General features: G+C 42.8%; 2 gene segments (V, D, J or C); both read right to left on the bottom strand.

Annotated features, from left to right (window-relative positions):
• Positions 1-7,864: 7,864 nt before the first annotated feature.
• LOC131480493 (T cell receptor alpha variable 26-2-like) lies at positions 7,865-8,954 on the bottom strand. The segment is given in 2 exon segments: positions 7,865-8,226; positions 8,640-8,954. Coding segments are annotated over 2 exon segments (402 nt in total).
• Positions 8,955-18,708: 9,754 nt separating this feature from the next.
• Positions 18,709-19,579, bottom strand: LOC131480571 (T cell receptor alpha variable 13-1-like). The segment is given in 2 exon segments: positions 18,709-19,311; positions 19,455-19,579. Coding segments are annotated over 2 exon segments (402 nt in total).
• Positions 19,580-26,972: the final 7,393 nt, after the last annotated feature.

Below are 26,972 nucleotides of genomic sequence, written 5' to 3'. Positions count from 1 at the left end.
AACTGTATCTCCCATGCCTTCAAGGATACAACCTGGCAGTAATTTATATGGAAATTTTAAAAACAGGGCTGCTGGGAAAATTTATGTACGTTTTTGGTTTATAAAGTACAATAGCTTAAGAAATATCATTGCTGTGTATTCTAACTTCGTTGTCCAGATGGTCTATTCCAGAGGACTTAGGATAGGAAAGGAGTCTAGTGAGTTTGTTTAGAAAGAAAATTCAACTTTAAAAGATGTGCTAAATCTATTTAAAAGATACAAGAAAATATGGATACTTATCAAGAACCCCAGTAGAACATAGATGAGAAAAAAAATCAAGACACTACTTTTGAGAATTGGAAAACAACACAGCTCCAGGACTGCATATATTGCCCCAGGAGAGACACTCAGGAACCAAAGCCCTCACCCAGTAAGATGATTAGAAGCAGAACTACCACCTGGTACTGCTGAGATGATAGTAACAAAATACCACAGACTGCTCCACTTAAAACGCAGAAATAGGCCTCAGCACTACGACATGATGTGTTAAGCAGCTGCCTTCAATGCTGGCTGCACCAAAATGCACTGGTTTGTGTCCTGGTTGCTCTACTTCTAATCCAACGCCTTGCTAATGGCTTGGAAAAAGCAGCAGAATGAGGTCCAAGCGTTTGAACCCCCGTCATCCACTTGGGAGACCCAGATGAAGCTTTTAGTTCCAGCTTTGACCTGGTCGAGCTCCAGCCATTACAGTAATTTGTTGAGTGAACAAACAGATGGAAGATTCTCTATATCTCTTCCTCTCTATAACTGTTTCAAATGAATAAATATTTCGAATGGAAATGTCTTTTTTCCCAGTTCTGGAGGCTGCAAGCCCATCATCATGGCATCCCATGGCCTTCATATGTGGAGTGGTGGGTGGGGAAGTTCTTTGGTGCCTCTCCTTACAAGGAGCCCAAGCTGTCAGATCAGAACCTCATCTCTGGGCCCTCATCAGTGTTAACTACTTGTTCACAGACCCTAATGGGAGTTAGAGCTCCAACATATAGATGATTAGAGTGACACAAGCATTTAGTCCTAGATGCCTAGAAGCCGTCATTTTTAGATACGGTATTTTGCAGAAATGAGTGTAAACTGAGATTTGCTTCTTGGCTTCGGGTGAGTGGTCAAGGCCAGGAGAATATATGTTGAGTGATGCATACTGGCAGGAAGTGAGTGGAGGTGTGCCCCACCCACAACACAGGAGGTAGAGGCCTTCACATTTCAGGAGTGGCTGTGGCCTCCAACATGCCTCTTCTCTATGAACGTTCTTGAATGCATTCCTTGGGGACAGTTTATTTTCTGGTAAGTGTATGGAGCCACGCCCCCACCCCCCTGCCTCATATAGCTTCCTTAAATGGAAATTGTTAAATTGGACTTTGGCAGCATCTCATAAAATATCTAATTGGGCAGTGCCTGTTAAATAACTGCAATAGCTCCAGGTCAGGGACAGCCAGTGGAGGTGATGATGCTGCTTCTGACCCAAGAAGTGTGGCCTGCAGCCTTCCAGGACCAGGGTGCACCATGTGGTCTTTGTCCTAAGGTTGATGCCTGAATCTAAGACTAAGAAGTTATGAGGTCAGACAGCGAGAATACCTTTTCTTAATCATCCCACCAGGAAAATATTGGACTTTTTAAAAAAGATTTATTTTTTATTTATTTGAAAGGCAGAGTCACTGAGAGAGGAGGAGAGACAGAGAGAATCTCTCATCTACTAGTTCACTCTTCAAATGGCTACAACGGCTAGAGCTGGGTACTCTAAAACCAGGAACCTGGTGTTTCTTCTGTGTCTTCCCTGTGGGTGCAGGGGCCCAAGGCTTTGATCCATCTTCCCCTGCCTTCCCAAGTACATTGGCAGGGACCTGGATTGGAAGTAAAGCAGGCTGGGTTCAAACTTGAGCCCATGTATAATACCAAAATTGCATACAGTGGTTTAACAACACTAACTCTGATGGTGGGTTCCTACCTGAGAACTGACTTGATTGAAAGGGATTGAACTTCAAGGTTGACATATTTCTACTTCCAAGCAAGAGAGCTAGGAGATTTAAGTTTGGTGAGCATCTATTCAGGCTCGGACAAAGCATAGTTTCTTGCCTGCCAAATGCCCAGTCTGTTTTTTGTTGCATTCATGAAAATACACTTGCTTTTTCCTAAAAGAGACAACCTCAAGTAGCATTTTTTTTAAAAGATTTATTCGTTTTATTACAAAGTCAGATATACAGAGGAGGAGAGACAGAGAGGAAGATCTTCCGTCCGATGATTCACTCCCCAAGTGAGCTGCAACGGCCGATGCGCGCCGATCCGATGCCGGGAACCTGGAACCTCTTCCGGGTCTCCCACACGGGTGCAGGGTCCCAAAGCTTTGGGCCGTCCTCGACTGCTTTCCCAGGCCACAAGCAGGGAGCTGGATGGGAAGTGGAGCTGCCGGGATTAGAACCGGCGCCCATATGGGATCCCGGTGCGTTCAAGGCGAGGACTTTAGCCGCTAGGCCACGCCACCGGGCCCCCTCAAGTAGCATTTTAGTCACTAACTGGCAGATCAGTATCTCAGATAATACACAGTTTATTTCATTGGGTTGGGATGCAGTTTCTCTTCACATGTTTGAATGCATTTACAACACAGTTAATATGGGGTCAGAGTTACAGTTTGCTCTGACTATAGAAAAACATTTCTGCTTATTTTAATCCATCCCAGTTTTTCCTCACTGGTGTAAGATAGGAGTACAGAGATCTGGGAACAGCTTTTGGCTACCAGGATGAAGAAAAATGACTGATGGATTTAACAACTGAGAGTTCAGAAAACACTGGTCCGTGATTTCATAAATTATCACCCAGTTAAGAAGCCATTTTGCTGCATTAATAATGATACTATATCCCATAAAAACTGAGGTCTGCAATCTCTTTTCTTGCTGAGGTATTGCAGATTGGAATTAATTGAATTGCTAGAACATTCTAGACTTAATAAACAAATATAATAACTTGCCTGTCCCTCTAACTTATTTTTAAAATACATATTCATTTAATTTTTGATTATGTCTACACATAGTTGAGAGAGAAACATGCCTGTGTGGACCACTGATTAGGTTGGGGAGGGTCAAGGAGTGGAAACAAGTGAATGAGACAACTGCCTCCAATCTCCATTCTCCTTTCTGTATCTGAAGAAAGTGGGGAGAGGACCCCTATACACATCCCTATGCACACACATTGGTAGTTGCAGACACCTGGTCAGTTCTATTACCAGCCCCATCTCACAGGCAAACCAATGGATGCTGAGGCCCAGCAAAGCCTTGTCCACTACACCCACAGCCCTCACACACACCAGTGGGAACTGCAGCCTAGTTGGAATGAACCCCAGTATCCCCCAACTAGGCCCAGCCCCAACCCTGGTTCCCTCGCATGCAGATACGTGCAGCAGACTTGTCCAGCCTGTCTCACATCCCACTTGGCTCTTGCACACATCAGGGAGTATTGGAGCCTAGCTCAACCTGACCAACCCCACTATCCAGCCCATACTCATGCTTGTAGGTACCACTACCTGTCCAGTCAAGCCCAACCCCAGCCCTGGTTCTCATGCTCACCAGTGGGGGCTATAACACATCAGAGGCACACATACAATATCCCTGCTAGGCCCACTCCTAACCCCGGATCCCACTCCTTTCAGATGGCTCTGTGGCCCAACGCAACAGGACCTGACTCCAATCTCAGCACCCACCAGCTGATGCTATAGCAAAGTCCAACCAGCATGCCCGCAGCTTGGCTTTTCCCCTAAACCAGCTCACATGCAGGCTAATGGACTTTGTACCCCTACCCAGCCTGGTCAGTTCCCAGTCCAAGGTCCCCTACTGGGCTTGCCCTTGATCCCAGATCTCACATGTGCTGTTGGGAGCTACTGCCCAGACCAGTGTGGCCTGCCCCACCTCAGCATCCATCAGTGGGTATTGTAACCTGCCTCAGTATGGCCTGTCCCCAGCTCTAGCCCAATTCTGGCAGGTGCTGCAGCCCAGCCCAGCTAGCCCAGCCCAATCAGCCCCCAGTCTTGGCTCTAACGTGAACTGGCTGGGCTTGTGGCTCAGCGTGGCCTGTCTTGCACCCTGTCTTGGTTTTCATACCTGCAAGTGGGTGTTATGAACTGGCCTAACCTAGCCCAGTCCCAGATCTGACCTACACGTAAGCCGACAAGTACTATAACCTGGCTTGGTCTGGGCTGCTCCCAGCCTTAGTTCTTGTGTTAATCTGCAAGGACTGCATTCTGACAGAGGAGTTCCCCAAGGTCCTCTATCAAGTCAGCTCCCAGTGGCAGATCTCATGCACACTGATGGGTTCTTGGCCAAACTTGGTTTGGCATAGCAGACTTGTCCTACCAACCCACACCCATTCTGGTTCTTACCATTGGGTAATATAGCTCAGCCCCACCTGGTCCACCCTCAGGTCCAGCTCTTGTGTGGTTCAGCAGGTGCAGATACCTAGCCAGCCTGTCCTATACCCATTCTGGATCTTGTAAGCACCAGCAGGTGCTGGAGCCTAGCCCAGTCTGGCACACCCCAGATTCAGTCTACACCCATTCTAAGGTATACTGCAACAATGTCCAACCTAATTCATTGCCCCCACCCTGGCTTTCACACCCTCAGTGGGAATCTCAGCCCAGAAAGGGAATTCCTCTAGCTCCCCAACCTGGCATGCCTCCAGCCACGGATCTTACTCATGCTGGTAGTTACTCTGACCCAGTCCAGCATAACCCATTACCCAGCTTGGCCTTTGGTATCAGATGCTGCAGCCTATCCTGGCCTGGCCTGTCCCCAATCCCAACTGTTGCTGGTGGGTTCTTCAGCCTAGCTCTGCCCAGTCTACCCCTACCCCTGGCTTTCATGCAAACCATATGTGTAATAGGCTAGCCTAAGTTCAACAAGGCCCACACCCCATCCTGGTTCCCACACATGCCAGTGGACAATAGTTTGGTCTGGCCCTGCCTGGTCTGCTCCCCTCCCCCCACTCCGAGCCAACTCACATACCTGCCAACAAGTGAAGCAGCGCTGCCAAGCCTGACCAATAACCAAGCTCTGACTCATGTATTCACTAGTGGGAGCTACGACTCACCAGGGGAATTCCCCAAATTTCCCCCACCAGATCCACTCCCAGACCCAGATCTCATGTGTGCCAATGGGTGCTAGGCCTTTGCCTGGCACAGTCTGACCCCCAGTCTTGGCTTTTGTGTGTTCTGGTGGATGTTGTGGCCTGGCCCACCCCACACCCGATTCTTGAGTGTGCCTGTGGGTGCTACAGCCTGGACCAGTCCAGGCTGTTCTCAATCCCAGTGTCCATGAGTATAGATGAGTTGCATGGTCATGCCTAGCTCAGCTGGTCAGCACTCCCAGTTCTTGAGAAAACCACCCTGGTATGGCATACCCACAGTGGTGAGCTCACAATCTGCCACAGAATCTGCTCCCAGACCTGGCTCCCTTGTGTGCAGCCCAACACTCACTGGTGGGTACTGTGATCAAGCCCTGCCAAGCAGGCCCCCACTCATGGTGTTCATGTGTGCTGGTAGGCTGTGGTTGATACCAACAAACCCAGCTCAGGTCTCCCACATGGATAGGTATATTGGTTTGGCCCCAAAAGGTCCTCTGGTTTCCCTCCTCCAAACCACCGGGTCTCAGCTGCAAGTGCAGTAGACAGGTTGGTGGAAGTCCCCCAGAAGTCACTCCTCACCTGCCACATTCACCCTCAGCATTCCTCCCTCCCACTTATCTCCAGACCCACTTCCCTGAACAATCCTTAGCCCCCAATGCCTGTGAGAGTGAAGAATCTGCAGCCCGGTCCTCTGGCACTGTACCATGCTAGCCTGGGGTCGTGCCTCCCTACCCAAGGTCCATGTACATTTCCTACTCCTTTTCTTCCAATCATCATTCTTCCCATTTACCCACGACCAGCCTCTTCCTCTAGGGCTATTTCTAAGGAGATAAAACCAGTAACTTCTCTTTGCATGCTAAAAACAAGTGGAGCAGCTGGGACTCAAATCATTGCCCAGATGGTATGTGGGTATTGCAGTCAAAGACTTAGCTGACTATGCCACAACACTAACCTCAAGCTTTTCAAATATAAAAGAAACTTTCACGAAAATCAGCGTCATAGGACCAAATTTGCATATTGGAATTGAGTAAATATGAGAGGTGATTCTATATATGTTGAACTTAGGCTAGCCTATTACACATATGGTTTGCATGAAAGCCAGGGGTAGGGGTAGATTGGGCAGAGCTAGGCTGAAGAACCCACCAGCAACAGTTGGGATTGGGGACAGGCCAGGCCAGGATAGACTCCAAATCAGGCCTGTTTGGAGTCGTCTTGACCCCACGTGCCTGGTGGTGTGCTCTGTGAACTTGAATGTGTGGGCTTATAGGGGTCTGGGTTATGGCACAAATGATGGTGAGCAGGGACCTGAGGGTTCGTGTCTAGGTGAGGAGTAATTACCAAGGGATTGCCATAGACAAGGCCACTGTACTTGCATGTAGGCGAGGGTGCTGAAATTGATGGTTTGGTGGGGGGAATGGGAAAACCTTTAAGGGTCAGACTGAAGCACCAGCACATGTGGGAGACCTGAGCTGGCTAGTTAGCAGCGACTATCACTGAATACCACTCACTGGCACAAACTAAAGCTAGGGCTGGGACCTGCCTGGAAGGGCTAGATCACAATATTCACCAGTGAGAGTTGGAATAGGGAGCGGGTAATGTTAGGCTGGGCCATGGCAATAACCAACACATAAGAGAATCAGGTCTGGGGTCTATGTGACTCACCGCTGTGCAACTGCAATCTCCGCTGGCACATGCAGACTCTTGGGTTTCTATATTTTTGTGTAACAAGAATATTTCAAAACAGGTTTTGTTGTTGTTTTATAGATCTATTTATTTTTATTGCAAAGTCAACAACGGGGGCGGTAATGCGCCGATCTGAAGCCAGGAGCCAGGAGCTTCCTCCAGGTCTCCCACGTGGGTGCGGGGTCCCAAGGCTTTGGGCTGTCCTCCGCTTCTTTCCCAGGCCACAAGCAGGGAGCTGGATGGAATGCGGGGCTGCTGGGAATTAGAACCAGTGCCCATATGGAATCCCAGCGTGTGCAAGGCGAGGACTTTACCACTAAGCTATCATGCCAGGCCCCAAAATAGGTTTTAAAAAGGAAATTAATAACTACACATCTGTTCCTTTTTCTCTTTCCTTTCAAAGATAATCTATACCCCATGGACATGCTATCAGTAGCAACAAGGACATTTTCAAATGTCTCTGAGGATTAATTTCAATTAATTTCCCTTTTTGAGAGAGTTGGAAGGACTGATATGAGGCAGTATTTTGTGTCTGGGCCCTACCCTGGGGCAGGCAAGTGGTAGTACTCACTGTCTTAACTGAGACCCACACTGAAAGCAAGGTTTGCATGAAGAAAGAGCCAGGGTAAATTCCTATCTCCTTTCTTTGTTTTTTATGAGATTGTAATTGCGATTGTTTTTCTTTATCATTCCAAACTTAACTCTCTGCTAAATGAAGAATTCAACAGGTACTAAGTAGAAAAACCACAGTTGCTCAAGAGAACAGACAAGGGCTAGTAATAATGAATTTCTAAATGTCGGTTTTGCTCACACCTGTTATTCCTTTTTGTACTTTGTATGTTGGGAATTGTGCTTTGTAGTAACTTGTAAGACTAGCTCAGTCCTTTCAGCAATGTTAAGCTTTTTTTTTTTCTATATTCATTGCTTTAGCTTTATGCTCCTTGATTTTTTTCATGGTCTTCTTATTTGTTTTTTTTTTTTCTCCTTTACTTTTCCGGTTTCTCTGTTGAGCCTTTCCTTTTCTTATGAGGCAGCTCTTTCAAAGGCAGCTGCAGCTTTCCCTCCCCACTAGGGAGATATTGTACAAAGTGCAGTCCCACCTGCCACAGTGTGTGTCTCTCAGCATGCAGTAGTACACAGCAGCATCTCTCAGGGTGACATGGAGCAGGATCAAGGTACTGAACTTCCTATCTGCTGTGATGGTCAGAGAGGCCATGCTGTTGGTCACATTGTTTTTCAGGCCATGAATCACATATTCTGGACTCTGGAGAGGAATCTGTCGGTACCACCAGATGTACTCATTTCCACTGATCGTGGAGTGGTTGCAAGGCAAGTGGACAGGTGCTTCTTCAGTAACCTCCAGTGAACTTGGCTGAGTGGTCTTGGCATCACCCATAATACCTAAAGGGTTGAGAAAGAAAACATTAGTTCAGGATGATTAAATTCTGGTGCATCTAAAAATCAGGTTCACAAACACTCATGGGACCCTACTCCCTGGTCCTACCTCTTATTTGAGTAATTTTATGTGTGTAGCACAGGACAAGAGAAATGTAGCTGGCATTTATTCGTGAGGTATCCCTAACTCCCAGAGCCACTTTGCACAACCCCTGAACTGATACCTCTCTAAGTCCTTACAGCTGCATGCGTGGCCATGATCCAGCATCTCACCCCGGAGTTCTCAGGTTTCTCAGAGCACACAGATTCAGACCTTTTCAACAGCTTGATTCATTTCAGTGGGAGAAGTGGAGGCAGCAGTTATCTCTCCTTGGTCTTTTGCCTCCAAACTCATTTTTTCTTGTGCTCAGAACACTTACCCAAAGTTAATAGAACCAACACTTCTGTTGCCAAACTCATAGTTCAAGTGCAGGCAGAAATTCTCTCTGAACCTGGACTCCGTGTCTGATCTGTGCTTGGAGGAGAACCCAAGCCACAGAGCAGCAGCCACCTGCTCAGCTCCACCCCAGGCAGCTTTGCTTTTGGGAGTTCCCCAGCTGAGTGGCTCTTGTTAGATCTATCCTCACCTACAAGGTTAAATATGAGTTTGAGAGGATGGTAAGAATGTTTTCCCAGTGCACAGCCTGAATATAAGATTTATGTTGAGATGGAGTGCAACTTGGCTGTGCCTGAAGGAGCTAGTTCAAAGGAGGTTATATTACCCCCTCTTGTGTTTGATTAGAGCCAAATCTGCCATTACTACTATTTGATACTTTGGTGTTCCATCATGTTGGTAGAAACTCCCTGTATCCAAAGAATAAAAATCTATGTTGATCTCTGTGTTGTAAGGGGAAGAAGGGAATTTCTGTGCAAGTCTACAGGGCAAGGAAGTTTTTAACTTTAAAAATGAGAAACTTCTAGGCCTGCCGTGGTAGCCTAGTGGCTAAAGTCCTTGCCTTGCATGTGCCAGGATTCCTTGTGGGCGCCGGTTCATATCTGGGTTGCTCCACCTCCCTTCCAGCTCCTTGCTTGTGGCCTGGGAAAGCAGTTGAGGATGGCCCAAAGCCTTGGAACTCAGTACCCATGTAGGAGACCTGGAGAAGGGTTCTGGGTCCTGGCTTTGGATCAGCTTAACTCAGCTCTGGCCACTGGGGCCACTTGCAGAGTGAATCAACTGATGGAGGATTTTTCTGTCTGTGTCTCCTTTTCTATATAAATCTGACTTTCCTAAAAAAAAAAATAAATCATCATTTAAAAAATTAGGAACTTCTTTTTGGTCAAAAAATTACCATAAGCTAAGTTTAAAATCCAGGACATTGTGGAGGAGTTTGCAACAGAAGTCACAAAACTAATTTCATACTCAGGGAATATTTTTGTGCTCAGAATGACAGGGAAATATGGGGCTGAAACACAGGCTGGTACTCCACTCACCTACACTGGCTTCTGGAATGCTGTGAAAGCTTCTTCTAGTGTGACACTGTGGAGTATCTCCTGTGAAGCTACAATAATGTTGGCTCATTATAGCAGCACGTATCTGGTCATTTCCATTTATACTATGCATTATTAACCCTGCTTTCTTCTTCCATGTGGAGTCAGCTTTTGCATTTGGAAAGGTGCTTCTCCCTGCCTTCAAAGTTGTGCACACACTCAGGAAGAGATTTAAAACACAAGGTGGCAAAAGAGACAAGTCCAAGTTATTTGTACACTCAACAACAGCTTCGCCTCTACCCTCTGGAAGGCTCGTGGGTTTGCAACTCTAGCAGCCCCCTCTTGTGACTGCACGTGTGACCTCCTTCTAACTAGCAAATACATCTGTAATCTTTCAGGTCTGAAGATGGACACACTCACAGTTTAGATCTGCTACCTCCCTCTGGCGGCAAGGCTCAGTGAACAGCTTCCTGCCACAATGACATAAGACTGAATTATTTTCAGTCAGTTTGGAATTGCAGCATTGTTTTTGTGATGATTTATTTTTCTTTTTTGTTATGTTAAAAAAAACAAATTTATTTAAGTAACCAGTATGTTCTTCCCCATTTTCAAGTTAGCAATAGGATTTGATATGACACTCTGTGTTTTGGCTGGTAATTGTAAACACTTTGTTATATGGAATCTGCTCTTCTGGCCATCTCCCAATGGCCTTGTCCCGAAGTTTTAGGCCCATGTCCATCTGAACTGTGTGAAGAAGACATGGATTTGTTGGGTTACAGTTTGCCCAACAACCAAGTCCAGTTCTGGGATGGAACTGTTTCTTGGTTGCTGGATAATTGAAAACTTCTGAAGTGAAAGGGAGCTTGACTTCCCAGTTTCAAGGATCTACTACATGGCTGGAAGGGAGATTGGCTCAGAGAACAGAAGCCATTGTTTCCTACACTTGATCTTAGCCAAAAGGCTGAGAAGCATTAGAAGCTATTGCTTCCTGAGAAAAGGATGCTTCTTGGCCTGTTTGAGTTGCTCTTGAGCTGACTGGACAAAGGATGATGCTATCTGGCTGGCCGTGGAAGCACCAACATCCCAAGGCTCAGCACTTTAAATGCTGTGTGGTTGGCAAGTGTTGTGCACTAATCTGTGTTTTTACAACTATTATATTCTCTTGATGATTACTGGAATTTCCAACCCTAACAGGCATCTTTCTGTAGCTATATCCTGGTGCCAAAGTTCTGGGAGGTATAAAGAATGAAAGATCTACGAAACACTTAAAAATCTACTGGCGTCAGGCCGTCCTAAAAACAAGCTTAAGTTCCTACATTCCCTGAAGAAGATGTGACCCTCACTGCTTCTTATGGTTGGCAGCATGACTGAATGTCACCTGTACCACACCTGTCTATCAGGATGGTTCCCTTTCATCAGTGGCCTGAATCTGCTCCTGAAACACCAGCTCAGCCCATGCCCGAACTCACCAGTCCACCCCAGGGTAGCTAGCTGCTGCCAGGTTCTACCCTCATTCCAGTCTGGGGGCTCCTCTAATACCTCTAATGTTTTCTTTATTATTGAACTATTTTACTTTCTGTGATTTTTTTTTGTTTTTTTTCCCCCCTAGTTGAAGGCAGCTTCCAAAGCCCAAATTACTCATTACATGGCATAGTGTTTGGCACAGATGAAGCACTTAGTAATAATTTGTCAGAGGAATGTGCTAGCTAATATTTACTCATAACATTACTAAGATAAACTCTATGAAATTATTCCAAATGAAAGATTCTAATTTTCTGGAAGACAAATTGAACAAAAATATCTAAGAATAGATGTAAACACAAGATTAGATGTGTGGGCCAAGTTTAAATAGCCAGCACATTGTACTCCCTGTTTTCAGAAAGGAAAACAATCTACACATCCAGGATAAGGAAAGCTTGGCTATGAAAATATGACAGTCTGTTACACAATAGTCACATTAGTCATAATTTACTTAATAATTATTTCCCAAGTTCCTACTATGTGTCAGGCTACAAGATGACAATAGTTAATTAAAAGTCTACTTGTGTCATGCCATCTTCAAAAACAAATTAAAATTTTTCTTGCATTTCTGCACCAGTCATGACCCTCACTGTTTCTCAGAGGCTGCAGTGTGAATGTGAAGCGCTTGCACAGTGTACTGTAATGGTGGCAATGGGTCCCTTCCATTGGTGCTCTGGCTTCTGATGCACCAACTTGTCCTGCACCTGCCAGAAAATCAAATATTTACAATGTAGGAAATCCTATGTCATCTCATTTTATTATGCAGAAACATGATCTACATTTGAACTTTCTGTATAGTGTTCATTATTGCAATGTTCAAACAGCATGGAATATCTAGAATAAGTTCAGAGAACAATACATACTGTGGCAATTTCTGCTTCTATTTATTTTTATTTAACAGCTGCGCTGAGTTATGGTTCACATACCATTCAACGAAAGTGTGAAAGTCAATGGATTTTAGTATTATCACAGGGTTCTGCAGTCATCTCTACCATCAGTTTTAGAACCTGTTCATCACTCCTAAAAAAAGTCTCCCTATAACCATTAGCTGTTTCTTCCCTATAAAACACTCTCTAGGGAACTGGTAAATTATGTTTTGACCATAGATATTCTTATCATGGACTAGCTGCCTTCAGTTAGCACATTTTAAGGGTTCATGCATATTATTGCATGAATTTGTACTTCATTGCTTTAAGTTATTTTTAAAATCGAGTAGAGAAAGAAACTGTTATCTGCTCATGCGCTCTTTAATTTCCTCAGTGGCAAGGAGGTCCAAAGCCAGGCGCTGGGAATTCTGTCACGACTCCCACATAGGTGGCAGAAACCGTACTATCTGAGCCGCTGTTGCTGCCTCCCAGGGTTGTTCACAGTGCAGAAAGCTGGAACCAGGAGCTGGAGCTGGGAACTGAACACAGGTGCTCTGATGTTGGATGTGGTAATCCTAAACAGTGGCTTAAACGCTAAACAAACACTCACCCTTCATTGATTGTTCAAAACAGTACTGTATAAATATACCATATTCTATGTATCGATTGATAGAAATTTGAGGTGTCTCCACTTTTTGACTGTTACAAATAGTGCAGCTCTAAATATTGGCGTACACATTTTCACATGGTTATATTTTCATTGCTGGGTCATTTGGTAAGTCTGAGAAACTTCAAGACAATTTTCCAAAGTGGCTGCACCATTTCTACATATGTGTAAGTATGAAGGGTCCATTCCTCTGTCTTCTTCTGAATACATTTCTTTTTGATTAAGTTTCTGAATGAATGTGAAACATTATTTTCCTGTGGTTGTAATGAGCATTTCCTCTAGCTAATATTGTTGAGCACCCTTTTATGTTCTTGTGGATCATGGGTATATCTCCTCGTGCTTGAAGTATCTATTCAGATATTTAACCCCTTTTTAATTGGATTATTTGCTTTTATTACTGAGTTGCAAGGACTACTCATATATTCTAGATAGAAGTCTTCATCACTCATAAGATTTGCAAATATTTTCCCACATTTGTGAATTGTCTTTTCATTTCTTTGATTATGTTCTTTGAAGCACAAAAGCTTAAATTTTGATCAAGTCCAATGATTTATTTTGTCTTATCACTTGTGCTGTATGTATTGTATCTTCGGACCCATTCATTTCCATATCAATGTTAGGGTCAGTTTGTCAATACCTGGGACTCTCTCCTACCATCCTGTGGCAGATCTGGGTGAGGTTCTTGGCTCCTGGCTTCAGCCTGGCCTAGCCCTGGCCATGGAGGCCATTTGTGAACTAGAGTATACCAGAGGATGAAGATCCTCTCTCACTATCTCTTTGTAAATCTATATTTCAAGAAAATGTTTTAAAAACATGAAAATATAAAAGCAAATGTATGCATTTATAAAACTTATCATACATCAATAAGCTATAAATTGATGAAATAATTAAAATCATAAGAGCTGTTAAAACTCACATGTTGGAAGAAAAACTCAATGATTTTTAGTGATTTTTAGATCTAAAAATCCAGTAGTTCATAGTAAGAACCAATAGATTACTTTTTTTATTCATATATATATTTAATTTTATTTTGAATTTTGAATTTTATGGTATAATTCTGTAAAGTCTGGGTAGATTTCCTGAAATAGTCCAATCTAACTCTAGTAGTAATTTGAAAAACAATCCATGATTTTTTTTTTTTTTTTAAAGATTTTATTCATTTTATTACAGCCAGATATACACAGAGGAGGAGAGACAGAGAGGAAGATCTTCCGTCCGATGATTCACTCCCCAAGTGACCGCAACGGGCCGGTGCGCGCCGATCCGATGCCGGGAACCAGGAACCTCTTCCGGGTCTCCCACACGGGTGCAGTGTCCCAATGCATTGGGCCGTCCTCAACTGCTTTCCCAGGCCACAAGCAGGGAGCTGGATGGGAAGTGGAGCTGCCGGGATTAGAACCGGCGCCCATATGGGATCCCGGGGCTTTCAAGGCGAGGACTTTAGCCGCTAGGCCACGCCGCCGGGCCCCCATGATTTATTTTAACCTGATACTACCATAATGTCTTAGAATATGAGGAAATAACACTGTTTCCTACATTTAAAATTTTTATGTATTTGAAAGAAAGAAATAGACATAGAGAGGCATCTTTCATCTATGACTCACTCTCTGAATACACGAAACAGTTAGGGTTGTGCCTCTTGAAGCCAGGAACTTTGTCTAGGTTTCCTACTTAGGTAGTAGGGCCCCAAGTATTTGGGTCATCCCTTTTTCACAGGATGTATATTAGAGGAACCTGGTATTCAGAGCATAGCTGATCACAAACCCACGCACTTTGCTGTGCAGTTCAGGTGATGTCTTGAGAGCTTGTTTGGAGGTTCTAGCAGGGGAGCGCAGCTACTCGTATACCCTTGACCGAAGACCGGTCCTCCTCTAGCGGGGATGGTCGTCCTCTTCGACCGAGCGCGCAGCTTCGGGAGGGACGCACATGGAGCGGTGAGGGAGGAAGGGGACACCCGCCTAGCCAGCCAGATCAGCCGAATCAACCCTGGCGATCAATGGGGTGACAGATGTCGCAGCCAGATCGCCCTCACATCCTCAGGTGATGTCTTAACTGCTGCACCAAACACCCACCCAGGAATAGTATTTTAATGAAAGTAAAATTTACATTATAAGGTTTTCACAACACCACCTCTGTGACTGCTTTCCACCTGTTTGTGGGTTTTCCCAAAGCCCCTGGGCAGGTGACTGCTTTCACGTGGTTCTAAGGGTTTTGCTTATCTTCCGCCTTCATTTCTGTTTCTGAGGATTCCAGAGAACTTAGACGTGCTCCTTGGAGTCTTGCAGTTCTAAGGGAAAGCTGGTGACTCAATGGATTTTTTTCTTTTTCTCCCTTTGGTAACTTCAACAAATAGTTACTCTGCTTTGCAGAATAATATTCTTAGAATATTCCTGATGAATAAAGTAAACCATCCCTCCACTGGGAAGCTGTTTGTACCAGTGCCAAGTAGAAATGTCCCACCTGGTTTCCCACATGCTGTGCAAAGTCACATTTCCTTCTTCCTGTGTTGTTACTGTGCACTAAATCGGGGTACTCTCTCAGCTGGTCTGGATCCTGGGGGGGAAAGAAGAAAGTGGAGCTAGGCCTTTGAATGCTTCAGATGAGTCAAGTGGACCATGATAATTTACAAGTTTTATTTCTCTATTTTTATTCCCTTTGAATACACTGGTTACATCTTTCCTAGTCCCTTCCTTGAGCTCTAAGAGTAAGCTGAATCGGGTAATTGCGGGCTGCCATACAGAAAGCCAAACGAAGCCCATCACACAGCATGCCACAGGAGGCCTGGGTGGAGCTCAGTGGACACGTTCCTGCCACTGATACTCAGAAAGGACCCCTGCTCTTTAGGCCTGAGTGCAGAATTGCTGGGGATGTTAGATTGTTCTGCCCCAAACAGGAAGTAGAATTCCCAAGAAGTATGCTACATCGTTCTATTCCAAGAATGGGAGAAATCCACCCTATCCTATTTTGTTTTCATCTGGTATTTTTCTGTGGCAATACTTTTGTAAACAGCCATTAAGTTTATCAAGGCATACAGTTTAATGTTGCTTTTGTTATTGAATTATTGCTTTAGAAATGATATTCTAAATTATTTAAATCCTTTAAAAATGGTTGACTCAATTTCCCATAAATATAGTCAGTTTTCATGAATATTTTATGTATATTTGGAAAGGATATATATTCTGTTATGTTGGGATAAAGTGTTTATGTATATAAATTTGATAAAGCATGCTGTTAGATTGTATTAGCTATACATTTTAATGAGAGATGTGTGTAATGCCTGACATATGGTTGTACATTTATTCATCTTTTATCAATAAATTATACTAGTTTAATTTTTACTGATTCATGGTTGCTAGTTTTGCTCTTCTATTAAGTACATATAAAAGCAGAGTTACTGGGGCCAGCATTGTGGTGTTGCAGGTCAAGCCACCATTGTGTCTCAGCTAATCCACTTCTACCCAACTGTCTGCTAAGGGCCTGGGAAAAGCAGTGAAAAATGATCCAAGTGCTTGGACCCCTACCACCCCCCACTGGGAGACCTGGTAGAGACTCCTTGCTCTTTTTTCCTACTTTGTATGTGCTTAAAATTTGAGTTAAAAATTGAGGTAGTTCTCTCTATATACTAATAATGATTATTTTCTGTATTTTCTAAATGAGAAAAGAATAATGACAGAGCAGTGTGAATAACACGCTGTCATTTAAACAGAAACACACAAGCACCACATATGGGATGGCATTTCAAAAACTATATGAAAACTGTAACTAAAAGTGACGTTTGAGTGCAAAATATTTTAAGTCCTTGCATATGAATGGCTTTCTAAAAGTTATGAAAAACTTCACATATTTTAAAAATATCTTTCACCAAAATAATCTTATCTTTCAATCACATATTCCATTAGCTTTATAAAGTGTTGTATTAAGGAACATTCTTATTTTAACAGTGTTTTGCCAGGCTGCTGGGGATAATGAGGTTAGAATTGAAATAAAAAGCTGAATTTTACCAAATATTCTTTTGTATAATTTTAATTTTGTATCTTATACAGTAATTATCTATTCAGATACCCAGGAATAGTTTGTACTGAAAATGATATCATTGCTGTTAGCATTCCTTTATAATTTATCTTTATATTTTACAACTTTCACAAGGATTTTGTATATCTTTGTATAATAATATACATAAAACAGTTGTATATGGGGTCTGATGTGACATTTATACAGTATATGACAAAGTACTATATTAGTCACGGTAACTGACAGTTCCATCTTGTCATTTCTTTATATTGGATCCTACCAGTTTCTCTCTTCTAGGTCTTCATAAAATATACAAAGCTTAATGTGAACTGTAATCACTTGCATGTGTTGTGGAACAACAGAACATATTCTTTTTATCTGTGTTTTGGTACTTCTTCTCCAACCTCCTCCCTACCCTGCCTAACCTCTAGGATCACCATTCTCTATGAGTTCAACTGTTTTGTTGAGTTCTCTTTTTTAGCTTCTACACAAGAGAGAGAACATAATAGTTGCCTTTCTGTGTCCAACTTACTTCAATTAATCTAATGTCTTCCAGTTCTATCCATGTAGCTGCAAGTGACTGAGTTTTGTTCTTTGTGTGGCTGAACAATAGTGCATGGTGTTTATAAGCCACATTTTCATTATCCGTTAATGAACACTTAGGTTGATTCCATATCTTGGCTATTGTGTGTCGTGCAGCAATGGGAGTGCAGTCATCTCGTTCATGTGCTGAGTCTCTCTCCTTCAGATTTATTCCCAGAAGTGGGATAGCTCCTGGGCCATATGAAAGATTTATTTGTAAGGTTTTTTCAAATACCCTCTGTTCTCTAACACGTACTAACTCACGTTCCCATCAACAATGTGCACGCACTCCTTTTTGTCTGTTGCCTCTCCAGGATTTGTTACTTTTTGTCTTGTTGATAGTAGGTCTTCCTATTGAGATGAGATGACATCCCATTGTGATTTCTATTTGCATGTCTCTGATGGCTAGTGATGTTGAGCATTTTTCATATATTTATTGGCTGTTTGTGGTTTTCGTTTTGGAAACTATTTAGATCATTTGTCCATTTAAACTCAATTATTTGATTTTTCAGTAAGTGCTTTTAGTTTCTTATATATTCTGGATACCAATTCTTTGTCATATTTATTGTCTGCAAAATTTTTCTCCCAATAGCTTTGAGATTGCTTTTCTTCTTATGCACAAACTTCTTAGTTTGATATAACCCATTTGTTTATTTTCCTTTCCATATTTTAATTGCTTTTTTGGCCTCATGAAAGACTTGGTGAACATCTATCAACACCCCCTCCCAAATTTTGAACAGTTTGACTGAAATAATTATCTTCTTCCTTTCCCTTTGGAATATTGGGGAGAACTGATGAAGTTCACGCTGTGTTTTCAGAACAATAAGAGAGAAGAGCTGGGTTCACTTTGGGCAGAATTTCCAAATTCTTGAGCAACAATGTCATTTATCTCTGTTAAAGACACTGTCATCGGAGCATCTCCCCAGTTACTTCTGGTGAGCTGACATGCATGGAACGGGTGTAGAGAGACAGGGAGGGGAAGATTTTATGTTTATTTATTAACTTCCCAAATGTCTGCAACAACAAGAACTGAAAGAAGCCAAAGTCAAGAAACAGGAACTCTATCTGGATCTTCTGCATAGGGTGGCAAGGCCCAAGCACTTGGGCCATCACCCACTACCTTCCAGTATGCGTTAGCAAGGAGCTGGACTACAAATGGAATAGTGAGGCTTGAATTCGCACTTGGATGCTGCCACTGCAAGCAGCAACTTAACTCACTGTGCCACAACACCAGCCTCCTCGAATTTAGATTTTATAGCTAGGCAGCCCTATTCTACATATGGACTCTGTGAGGAAGAATGGACATAAATATTACATGAGAAATAGATCTTATATGATACTTTGATATACATTAGAGTATAGAAAGATAAAAGCACATTGAAAATATACTAAATGTTTATTTTTGCATAGAATTTTCACCAATTTTAATTTTTCTGTTGTATTTCCAAAAGTATCCATAACAAGTACATGTTGATCTTATAACAGTTATTCCAGTTTATATGAAGTTATATAGTAAACTCATTTTTTACAATTGTAAATATCAGATCTCTGCATTCACTTCAACCTGGAAAAATATAATATAGCAAATCATTATAACTCAAAACCTGGTTGAAGACCAAGAATGCAACTAGAGCCCCAGCAGCAGGTTTGGGCACAGGCTGCAGGTGTCTGTAGAGCACTGTGTGTTCTCTGCACAGAAGTAGGTAGCTGAGTCTTCTTGTCGGGTGGCTGAGATGTTCAGGGAGACGTGTTTAGCGTTTTTGTTCAGCATGACTGAGAATCTTCCATCCTGTTTGTTGTTCACATTTGAACGAATATCTACTAGAAGAGTAGGGCCTTTCTGTTCTTCCTTCTTGTACCATGGGAAATAATTTGATGCTCCATCTGTGTAGCTGCAGTTGATAACAGCTGTTTCTCCCTCCCAGACATTCAGGATTGAAGGGCTCTGCACTGGATGCTTTCCTTGGCCACTTGCCACTGTTGAGACAATGGAGATGGCTTAATCTCAGAATTTATGAGTTATCTCTACAGTGTCCACGGGAAAGCTGGGCAGAACCCAAGTGACCCTCATCTCTTTCCCAGGGCTTGTAATGGTCCCTTCTAGAAGCCCTTAGACTTACAGTTCAGCTGAAGGCATAGGAGCGTGAATGAAAGTCCCCAGGGCTTCTCCATCCTTCTTGCCGTTAGAATCACCAGTGTTTATTTCTTGAAGGGAGAACTTAACTCTGTTCTCAGTGAGATGCTGTTCTTTCTTAACCTGGCTGTGGGCCAATAGCAGACAGGGTCAGCTCTGCCTACCAACACTGAATGCAGCAGTGAGCACACCGCTACTTGTGAAGTGAAGTGCTGCCATCTAGTGTGTGGATTTCTAATAGCCAAGATCACTTGTACAGCCTTCACTGTGTTTAGGAGAGCTGGCTTGCCTGTCTGCTAGAAACACGTTTTATCTCACAAATAGGAAATTAGTAGTAAGTCATATACTTATTTTTTTTTATTTTTTATTACAGAGTCAGATATACAGAGAGGAGGAGAGACAGAGAGGAAGATCTTCCGTCCGATGATTCACTCCTCAAGTGAGCCACAACGGGCCGATGCGCGCCGATCCGAAGCCGGGAACCAGGAACTTCTTCCAGGTCTCCCACACGGGTGCAGGGTCCCAATGCATTGGGCCGTCCTCGACTGCTTTCCCAGGCCACAAGCAGGGAGCTGGATGGGAAATGGAGCTGCCGGAACTAGAACCGGTGCTCCTATGGGATCCCGGTGCGTTCAAGGCGAGGACTTTCGCCGCTAGGCCACGCCGCCGGGCCCAAGTCATATACTTATATTGCCAAAAATTATGTAACAGGCCTTGAGTCTAAAGTTTCTGTTCTATAATAGTCCCTTAAAGATTTGCAAATCTAAATATAAGGAAAAATATCTGGCCATACAAAGTGGGAAGCTAAGATTACCAGATTCAAAGAAAACACAGATGATGCTAACCATGGATGCCTCCTGCACCCAATTTATAACAAAATCAAGTATTTGTTAATTACAGGACCTGTCTTCTTTGGTGTCCTGGTAATGTAAACTCTAGTTTATGACAGTGTCGTAGCTAAGATTCATAATTATTAAAAAAGTTTTTGTTGGTGGTGTGTTCCAAGTCTTAGGATAAAACACACTGAATGGAAATACCTGAGCAACTGATAAAACAGAAAAGAGAGGCCTTGTGCTAAAGCAGTGGCCCTAAATGTTGGCCTGTTGCTATGAAGTGGTCGCTCCATATGCACTCCCAGGAAGGTCTTTGGCAGAAAGATGAACATTCCATTGAGACCCAGATCCTTATCTGAATAATAAGATTTGGAAAAGGGACAATGCAGAACCTCCAGAAGAACCATTACATGCACTCATTTACATTTCTGAGATGTTTGCTGGTCCCCAAAACTACACCGATTGTGTTTGTATTTTTGTCAGACATTTTGGATTCAGCAGGAAAAAAAAAAACTTCACAGCCAGGATGATGTACAACGTTCAATTTCCCTTTTCTCACTGAACTCCAGCAGCTAGACACCGATCAATGAGACAGGTACAGAGATCATGACTTGGATGGATTGGGCAACCCTGGATTATGTTTCTTTTGGTCAACTCTATCTTACAGATGGTGTCTCTAACCAACCATTATCAAGATTGCTGCTTCAAAATTCTGTCACTAGTTACAGATCTCCCTTTTGAAATTTAGAGCTGCTTGTATTGAATTTTCTAGACCATGTTCCCAACAAGCATACTTCCTTTGACTGGAATAAAAGGAAATAAAATTAGAGTAAAGGGACGAAAGAAGTCTCATGCACACACTATACGAGAAAGGAATGGAAAAGCAGGTGCATAATGACATTCAATGAGAAAGTTTACCTACAGTAAGTAAATGTAAGAATTGCCATGTAAACCTCTTATTACAGTTTTATGCCCATTTGTTCAATGTTATCAATAGATGGTTTACAGAAATGATGGGATGTAATTTATGGTTCTTGGAGAGAAAAAACTAGAGCACCATAGCAGGTATATTTGTGCAAAATGTATCAAGCATGTAGTAACGCCAGAAATAATTTAGAATGACATACAAAGATGACAATTTAATGAAGACTTTGGAGCAGCATTCCTACCTTAGTCCCAGAGAGTTCATTACTAACTACTTTCTGAAGTAGAAGCACTGTTTAAAACAGGGAATTCATATCAGGCAATCGTCTGCCGACTGGTATTCCTTCTGCTTAACAATCCTCAAAAGGGTGAGATACAATCCTTCATGTTTCCCTTACACCAAATACTCAGTGGACTCTGAAGAAAGAGTAAACAGATCTTTTTTAACTGACAGTTTCAATATATTTTGTGAACAGCAGCAACTTAAAGAGTGTCCTGGGTGTAGTAAGGCTTCAATTTGGTAAACCAATAGAAAATGTCACACCTCCCAAATTTTGTTTTTCTGTCTTCCCAGTCTTTCCCCTGAATTGATTTTTTTTGACTTTTTTTTTATTAATTATTATGCATTATGTGACAGTTTCATAGGCTCTGGGAATCTCCCCACCCCTCCCCACACCCCTCCCCCCTGGAGGATTCCTCCACCTTGGTGCAGTATTACAGTTCAAATTCAATCAAGATTCTTTTCTTGCAAACATATACCATCCCCTGAATTGATTTTTAAGTCCACGACCAGTAGTAGACCAGATCCCTAGTACTTCAAATATATCACTCCTTTTTTTAGGATGCTAAAACTTCAGGCTTAAGTTTTTTTTTTTTTAATGTCTTACAATGTTTAGATGTCAGTGGGATCTTTGAACTGTGAACTCTGGTGTCATGAGACGACAGAGAGGTGGACATTGTCAGCACCTCCACCTCGCTTTGTTTACTCTACACCCAAAGAGCTACAGACAGGACCAGTGCAGGTGTACATGGAAGCACTCGACTTGGGCCTGGCATGATGGCTCAATTGGCTAATCCTCACCTTGCAAGGGCCAGAATCCCATGTGAGTGCTGGTTTGTGTCCTAACTACCCCACTTCCCATCCGGCTCCCTGATTATGGCTTGGGAAAGCAGCAGGGGATGGCCCAAAGCCCTGGGAGTCTGTGCCCACTTGGGAGACCTGGAGGAAGCTGTTGGTTCCTGGCTTTGGATCAGCTTTGGTTGTTGCGGTCACTGGGGGAGTGAACCAGAAGATGGAAGATCTTTTTCTCTATATCTCCTTCTCTCTGTGAATCTTTCAACAAAAATAAATTAATCTTAAAAAAGGAAGCACTCAACTCACCACCTGAAAAAAATCCAATTTTCCTTTGATCATCCATTTACTCTAGTCTACCTGAGGAATAGTAAGTGTATACCCCTTAGTAAAATTGGCTTTGGCTTTCCAGTATGCCTCTGCCTGAACCAAAAACTAATTCCTAGTCTCCCAGTTTCTCCTTTTATGTCAAGAAGAGGATATATTTACTTCTTCATAACTGGATCTTCAGCTCAGGAGTTCATGTCTTTTCTCTTGAGGAAGTGGGTTTTCCCCTTGACTTCCCTCGGCTGTAGTGCATCTTAACCTGTTCCCTGAGGCTGACAGTGTTTGCTGTTAGTGTCTCGCCCCCAAACCCCAATCAGGTAAGGTTTTTTCTTCAGGTAAGAGACTGGTTCACACAGGGTGCTGAGGTTTGTGCTTTGTTCATTGTGGCTGATCACGTCTTGCAGGCCTGCAGGCCTGGTGTACTCATGCTGTCTCCCACCCTGCCTGCTGTCATTAAAAAAAAAAAAAATTAGATGATGTTTATATAGTTGGTCAGGGTGAGAACGATAGAGAATTAGGAGAATGTGGGTGTGATAATTGTTCCCTAATTTTCTATTTCTTCTTCCTGTTTTGTGAGAAGACAGGGAAGACAAGGGGAGAAGTCTCACCCAGCCTCCCAACCACCCCAGTACCTGGGGTTAGGGAACAACCACCCAATATCAACCTAGGGTCCCAATGTGGCACACACTCTGAGGGTTTTGCCTAGGTGGTTTTGATAGTTCTGAAATGTTGTTGATCTTGCCAATCTAAGGATGGGGGAACCCTTTTAATGTCCATTAGCTGACATTGTCCACCTTAGAGTCTCCATTTGCCCAGATATTTGCTGTCATCTTTTGGCTGGGGTAGTTGTCCAATTTGCTCTGTTCTCTTTCCTCTGCAGGCCCCAATGGGCTGCCATATCCTCTGTGTGTCTGGGCCAGCCATCCACTACTCCATCTTTTCCACTGCGGAGGAACAGTTCTTATAGGTGGACCCAAAGACCCAGGCAGGAGACCTGGCCCCACCGGATCTCCTCCCCTTTGGCACACAGACCCAGCACCTACCATGAAGGCAGACTCAAGGACCCAGACCAGGCAACCTGGGCCCACCGGACCCATGTCTTGGGGCTCAAAGACCCAGCAACCACTGCCCCCAGACTGGCATGGCTTGCTTCACCTCAGCATCCACCAGCAGACGCTGCAGTCTGGCTAAGTCCAACCTGCCACCAGTTCCAGCTCATGCTGGTGAGTGTTGCCTGCTGTCAGTTCTATGAATAGTAAAAATGGCCCTACCAGTGAATGCAGCCCCTCTTGATATCTCTGACTTCCAGCTGTTCTGTATTCTCAATGTTTACCTTGATTACTTTTTCTTGCTTGTAGGGCAGCCAGTGCCCCTTTTCCCTGTGTTTGGCTGAAGCTTCCCTGTTATATAGGTCTCACTCTTCTCAAAGGAACCTCTTCCTTATTAGAACCCAGCCTATTTGACTGCCTGATGGCTTCAGCTCTTTGCCAAGTTAAAGCAGAGGTATACATTTGCTATTTATATAGTTTTAGCTTTAGTTGTTTTAAAGCTATTATAAAGAGAACAGTGTTATACATTCTATAGGTACAATTTCAAGAAGACCGTCCCACTTCCCTTGCTTCCCTTCCTCCTCCCCTAATAGCCCTTCCTCCCTTCCCTCTCTTCAACAGTATTTGCAGAGACATAATTTTAATCTAATTTATATTCACAGGCTGAATTTGGGACTAGCCATAACAGTCAATGAGTAATAAGTAAAAAGGCCAAAACCATATTTTTACTGAAATATAAATATGGGTTAAAAATAACACTCATATCCCAAAGTGACCATTTCATTGCTACACTGTTTTGGAAGCAACACCTTTCATGCTTTATATACCCCAGGAAGAAGCGGGACTTTATCTGTCTTATGGTGCATCCAACATTGAAATACTGACATCAGAATTCTCTCTAAATCGTGGGAACATTGCAAGACATGTTAACATTGTAAATCATAGATCGTGATTTAAGTAACTCTGTCCTACTCATTCAGACAAGGAAGGTACTGGTTTACCTTCTTCTAGTAGGATTTTGCTTCTATTGGTTACTAAGTCAATTTTTTCAAAAAAAAGTTCATCCCATTTTACAACTTATTTTTCAAAATCAATGTCTCAGTGAAGCTGTAGTCTACCCTGAATCCTCATTAATAAAGGAATTTGTAAGCTCCTGAGGAAATTCTTACTGATACTGTGGCTTCAGCAAGGTTGTAAGAAATGGGCATAAATGTGGACTCAATAAAGAGAAATTTTAGGGCTGAAGAATTATTTAGCTGTTCAGATGGGTTTGTTTTTGGAATGTAGACTTGAAGGTGGGATTACGGATATTGCAGATACCCCAGGATTATCCTCTGCATTTTGATTCACTCTGGACTTGATCCAAACATTTCAAGCAGAGACATTTTATAATGTTTCTAATATTTATAATGTTTATAAAGTTTCTCTGAAAACAATTTGAAGTAATTAGAAGATTGTGTATTTAGGGCATTTCCCTCTGAATGCGCAAATGATGAAATCATACAATGAGAGTAAGTATCCAACACATATGGAAATCTTACTTTGAGTTCAGATAGATAAAATTTCAGGGCAGGAACATCCAGGTTTTCCAGAAATATTTAAGAACCAGGAAAATCCATGCAGGCCAGTTTTATTTGAGGGGACAAGATTGAGAGGAGAGAGATGTTAAGGGTTCAGTGCAATGTCAATCCTGTCAACACCATGTGTGATGGAAGCTAATCAAAATGCTTGGCAGAGGATCCCTGGAGGGAATTTCTAGGAAATTTCTAAGGCAAGGAAAGTGACCCATTAGGATCAAAGATGAAGCCTATACCTACCCCAAATACCTAGGAAATATATGACTAGACAAAGCAATAGTTGGTCTAGAAGCTTCACTGCTATCTATGATGCTTCTATAAACTGGTCCAGTGGCCACAAGATGAATTTCAGATCTGAGTACCTATAGCAGTGTCCACTCTATATGTATATATACATATATATATCACTCTATATGTATATATGTATCTTTCCTCATTTGCAATTAACAAAAAGTATGTGATGGGACTGAGCTGGATGAGGGCTCTGATCAACAGACCCAACTGTAGGGAACATACAAATTGGAGGACAAGAATAAACTAGGTAGGAACTGACGAGAGTCATAGTAAGGCACAGGCAAGAAGATAGGAAAACGTATCCCACCCAGGGTGCAATATATACACTGATCCATAATCTCAATCAAAGTTGTGTTTCCCTGTCCAGTCTTTAGGTCTCCCTGTATATAAATCTTTGCTTTGTGTGCTGCTTCTCCCCCCCCCCCCACAGTATCTCTTGTCCTTTATTCCTGAAAGATTGGATTTAGTGGATATAAAATTTAAGACAATCAAGAGCAATTTTAAAATGTCTTGCATAGTATATTGCTTTTTCATGGGAAGAAAGAGAACTGTGATGCTGCCTGAGGAGTATGACTTTTACATCTGGCCCCTTGTAGTCTGTGATCATTTGCTTCCTAGAGTGAATTCAGTGACTTTCTAGATCCTACGTTACGCATTTTAACCACCAATTGCTAACAAATGTCTTGGTAGACTATCCTTAAAACGTGGTAGTGGACAATTGCCTCAGGTGGGTTCTGGTGTTTTGATGATCTTTTATCCTTTTCCCTCAGAGGTGCAGAGTTTTCTGGCTGGAATGATGATGTGATAGTTTTACTTGCTTTCTGGAGGTTCACAGGCTGCTGGCTGTGCTGCATTGGTTTCTGCATTTGCTTGTTGAAAAACAGGGTAAATAACATCTCTATGGGGAGGCCTTTGATTGCGATAGAATGACCTTCTGATGGTTCCTGCAGACAAGAAGATGTGAAAAAGCAGCTCCTTGGGTTGACCTGGGAGGGAGTTGCCAAAAATTTCTGAGGTGGGAGTGAAATCTTAAGTCAAGAGTCAAAGTCTTACACCGTTTGCCTTCCTCTTGGTTTCCAAGTGCTGTATTTGGCCAGTTTCATCCACTCTGCTTTCCCTATGAATTTCCTGCATTCCTACATTGTTCTCTTCCTCACTATCTGCCAATGTTCCTACAAGAGAGACAGAGGCCATCAATGCCCATAATTTGCTGAGAACAGCCACGCTAGTATCTCTATATTTAGAAAATACCTCTGATCTGAGTCTGAGGTTCACATACTTAGTTGTATGTAAATCTCAAGCTAGAGTTAGTAAATAGACGTAGCACATAAATCTCAGAGCAGAAATATGCCTGGTGAGGAAGAAAGATCTAGTCATATTGTGCTCATTCTTGCACAGGCTAAAATGAGACAGTCAATGTGTCATAAA

This window comes from Ochotona princeps, chromosome 6 (genome assembly GCF_030435755.1).
Source record: "Ochotona princeps isolate mOchPri1 chromosome 6, mOchPri1.hap1, whole genome shotgun sequence".
Lineage (NCBI taxonomy): Eukaryota > Metazoa > Chordata > Mammalia > Lagomorpha > Ochotonidae > Ochotona > Ochotona princeps.
The sequence above is the reverse complement of the archived record's forward strand: the minus strand, read 5'-3'. Positions and strand labels throughout refer to the sequence as shown.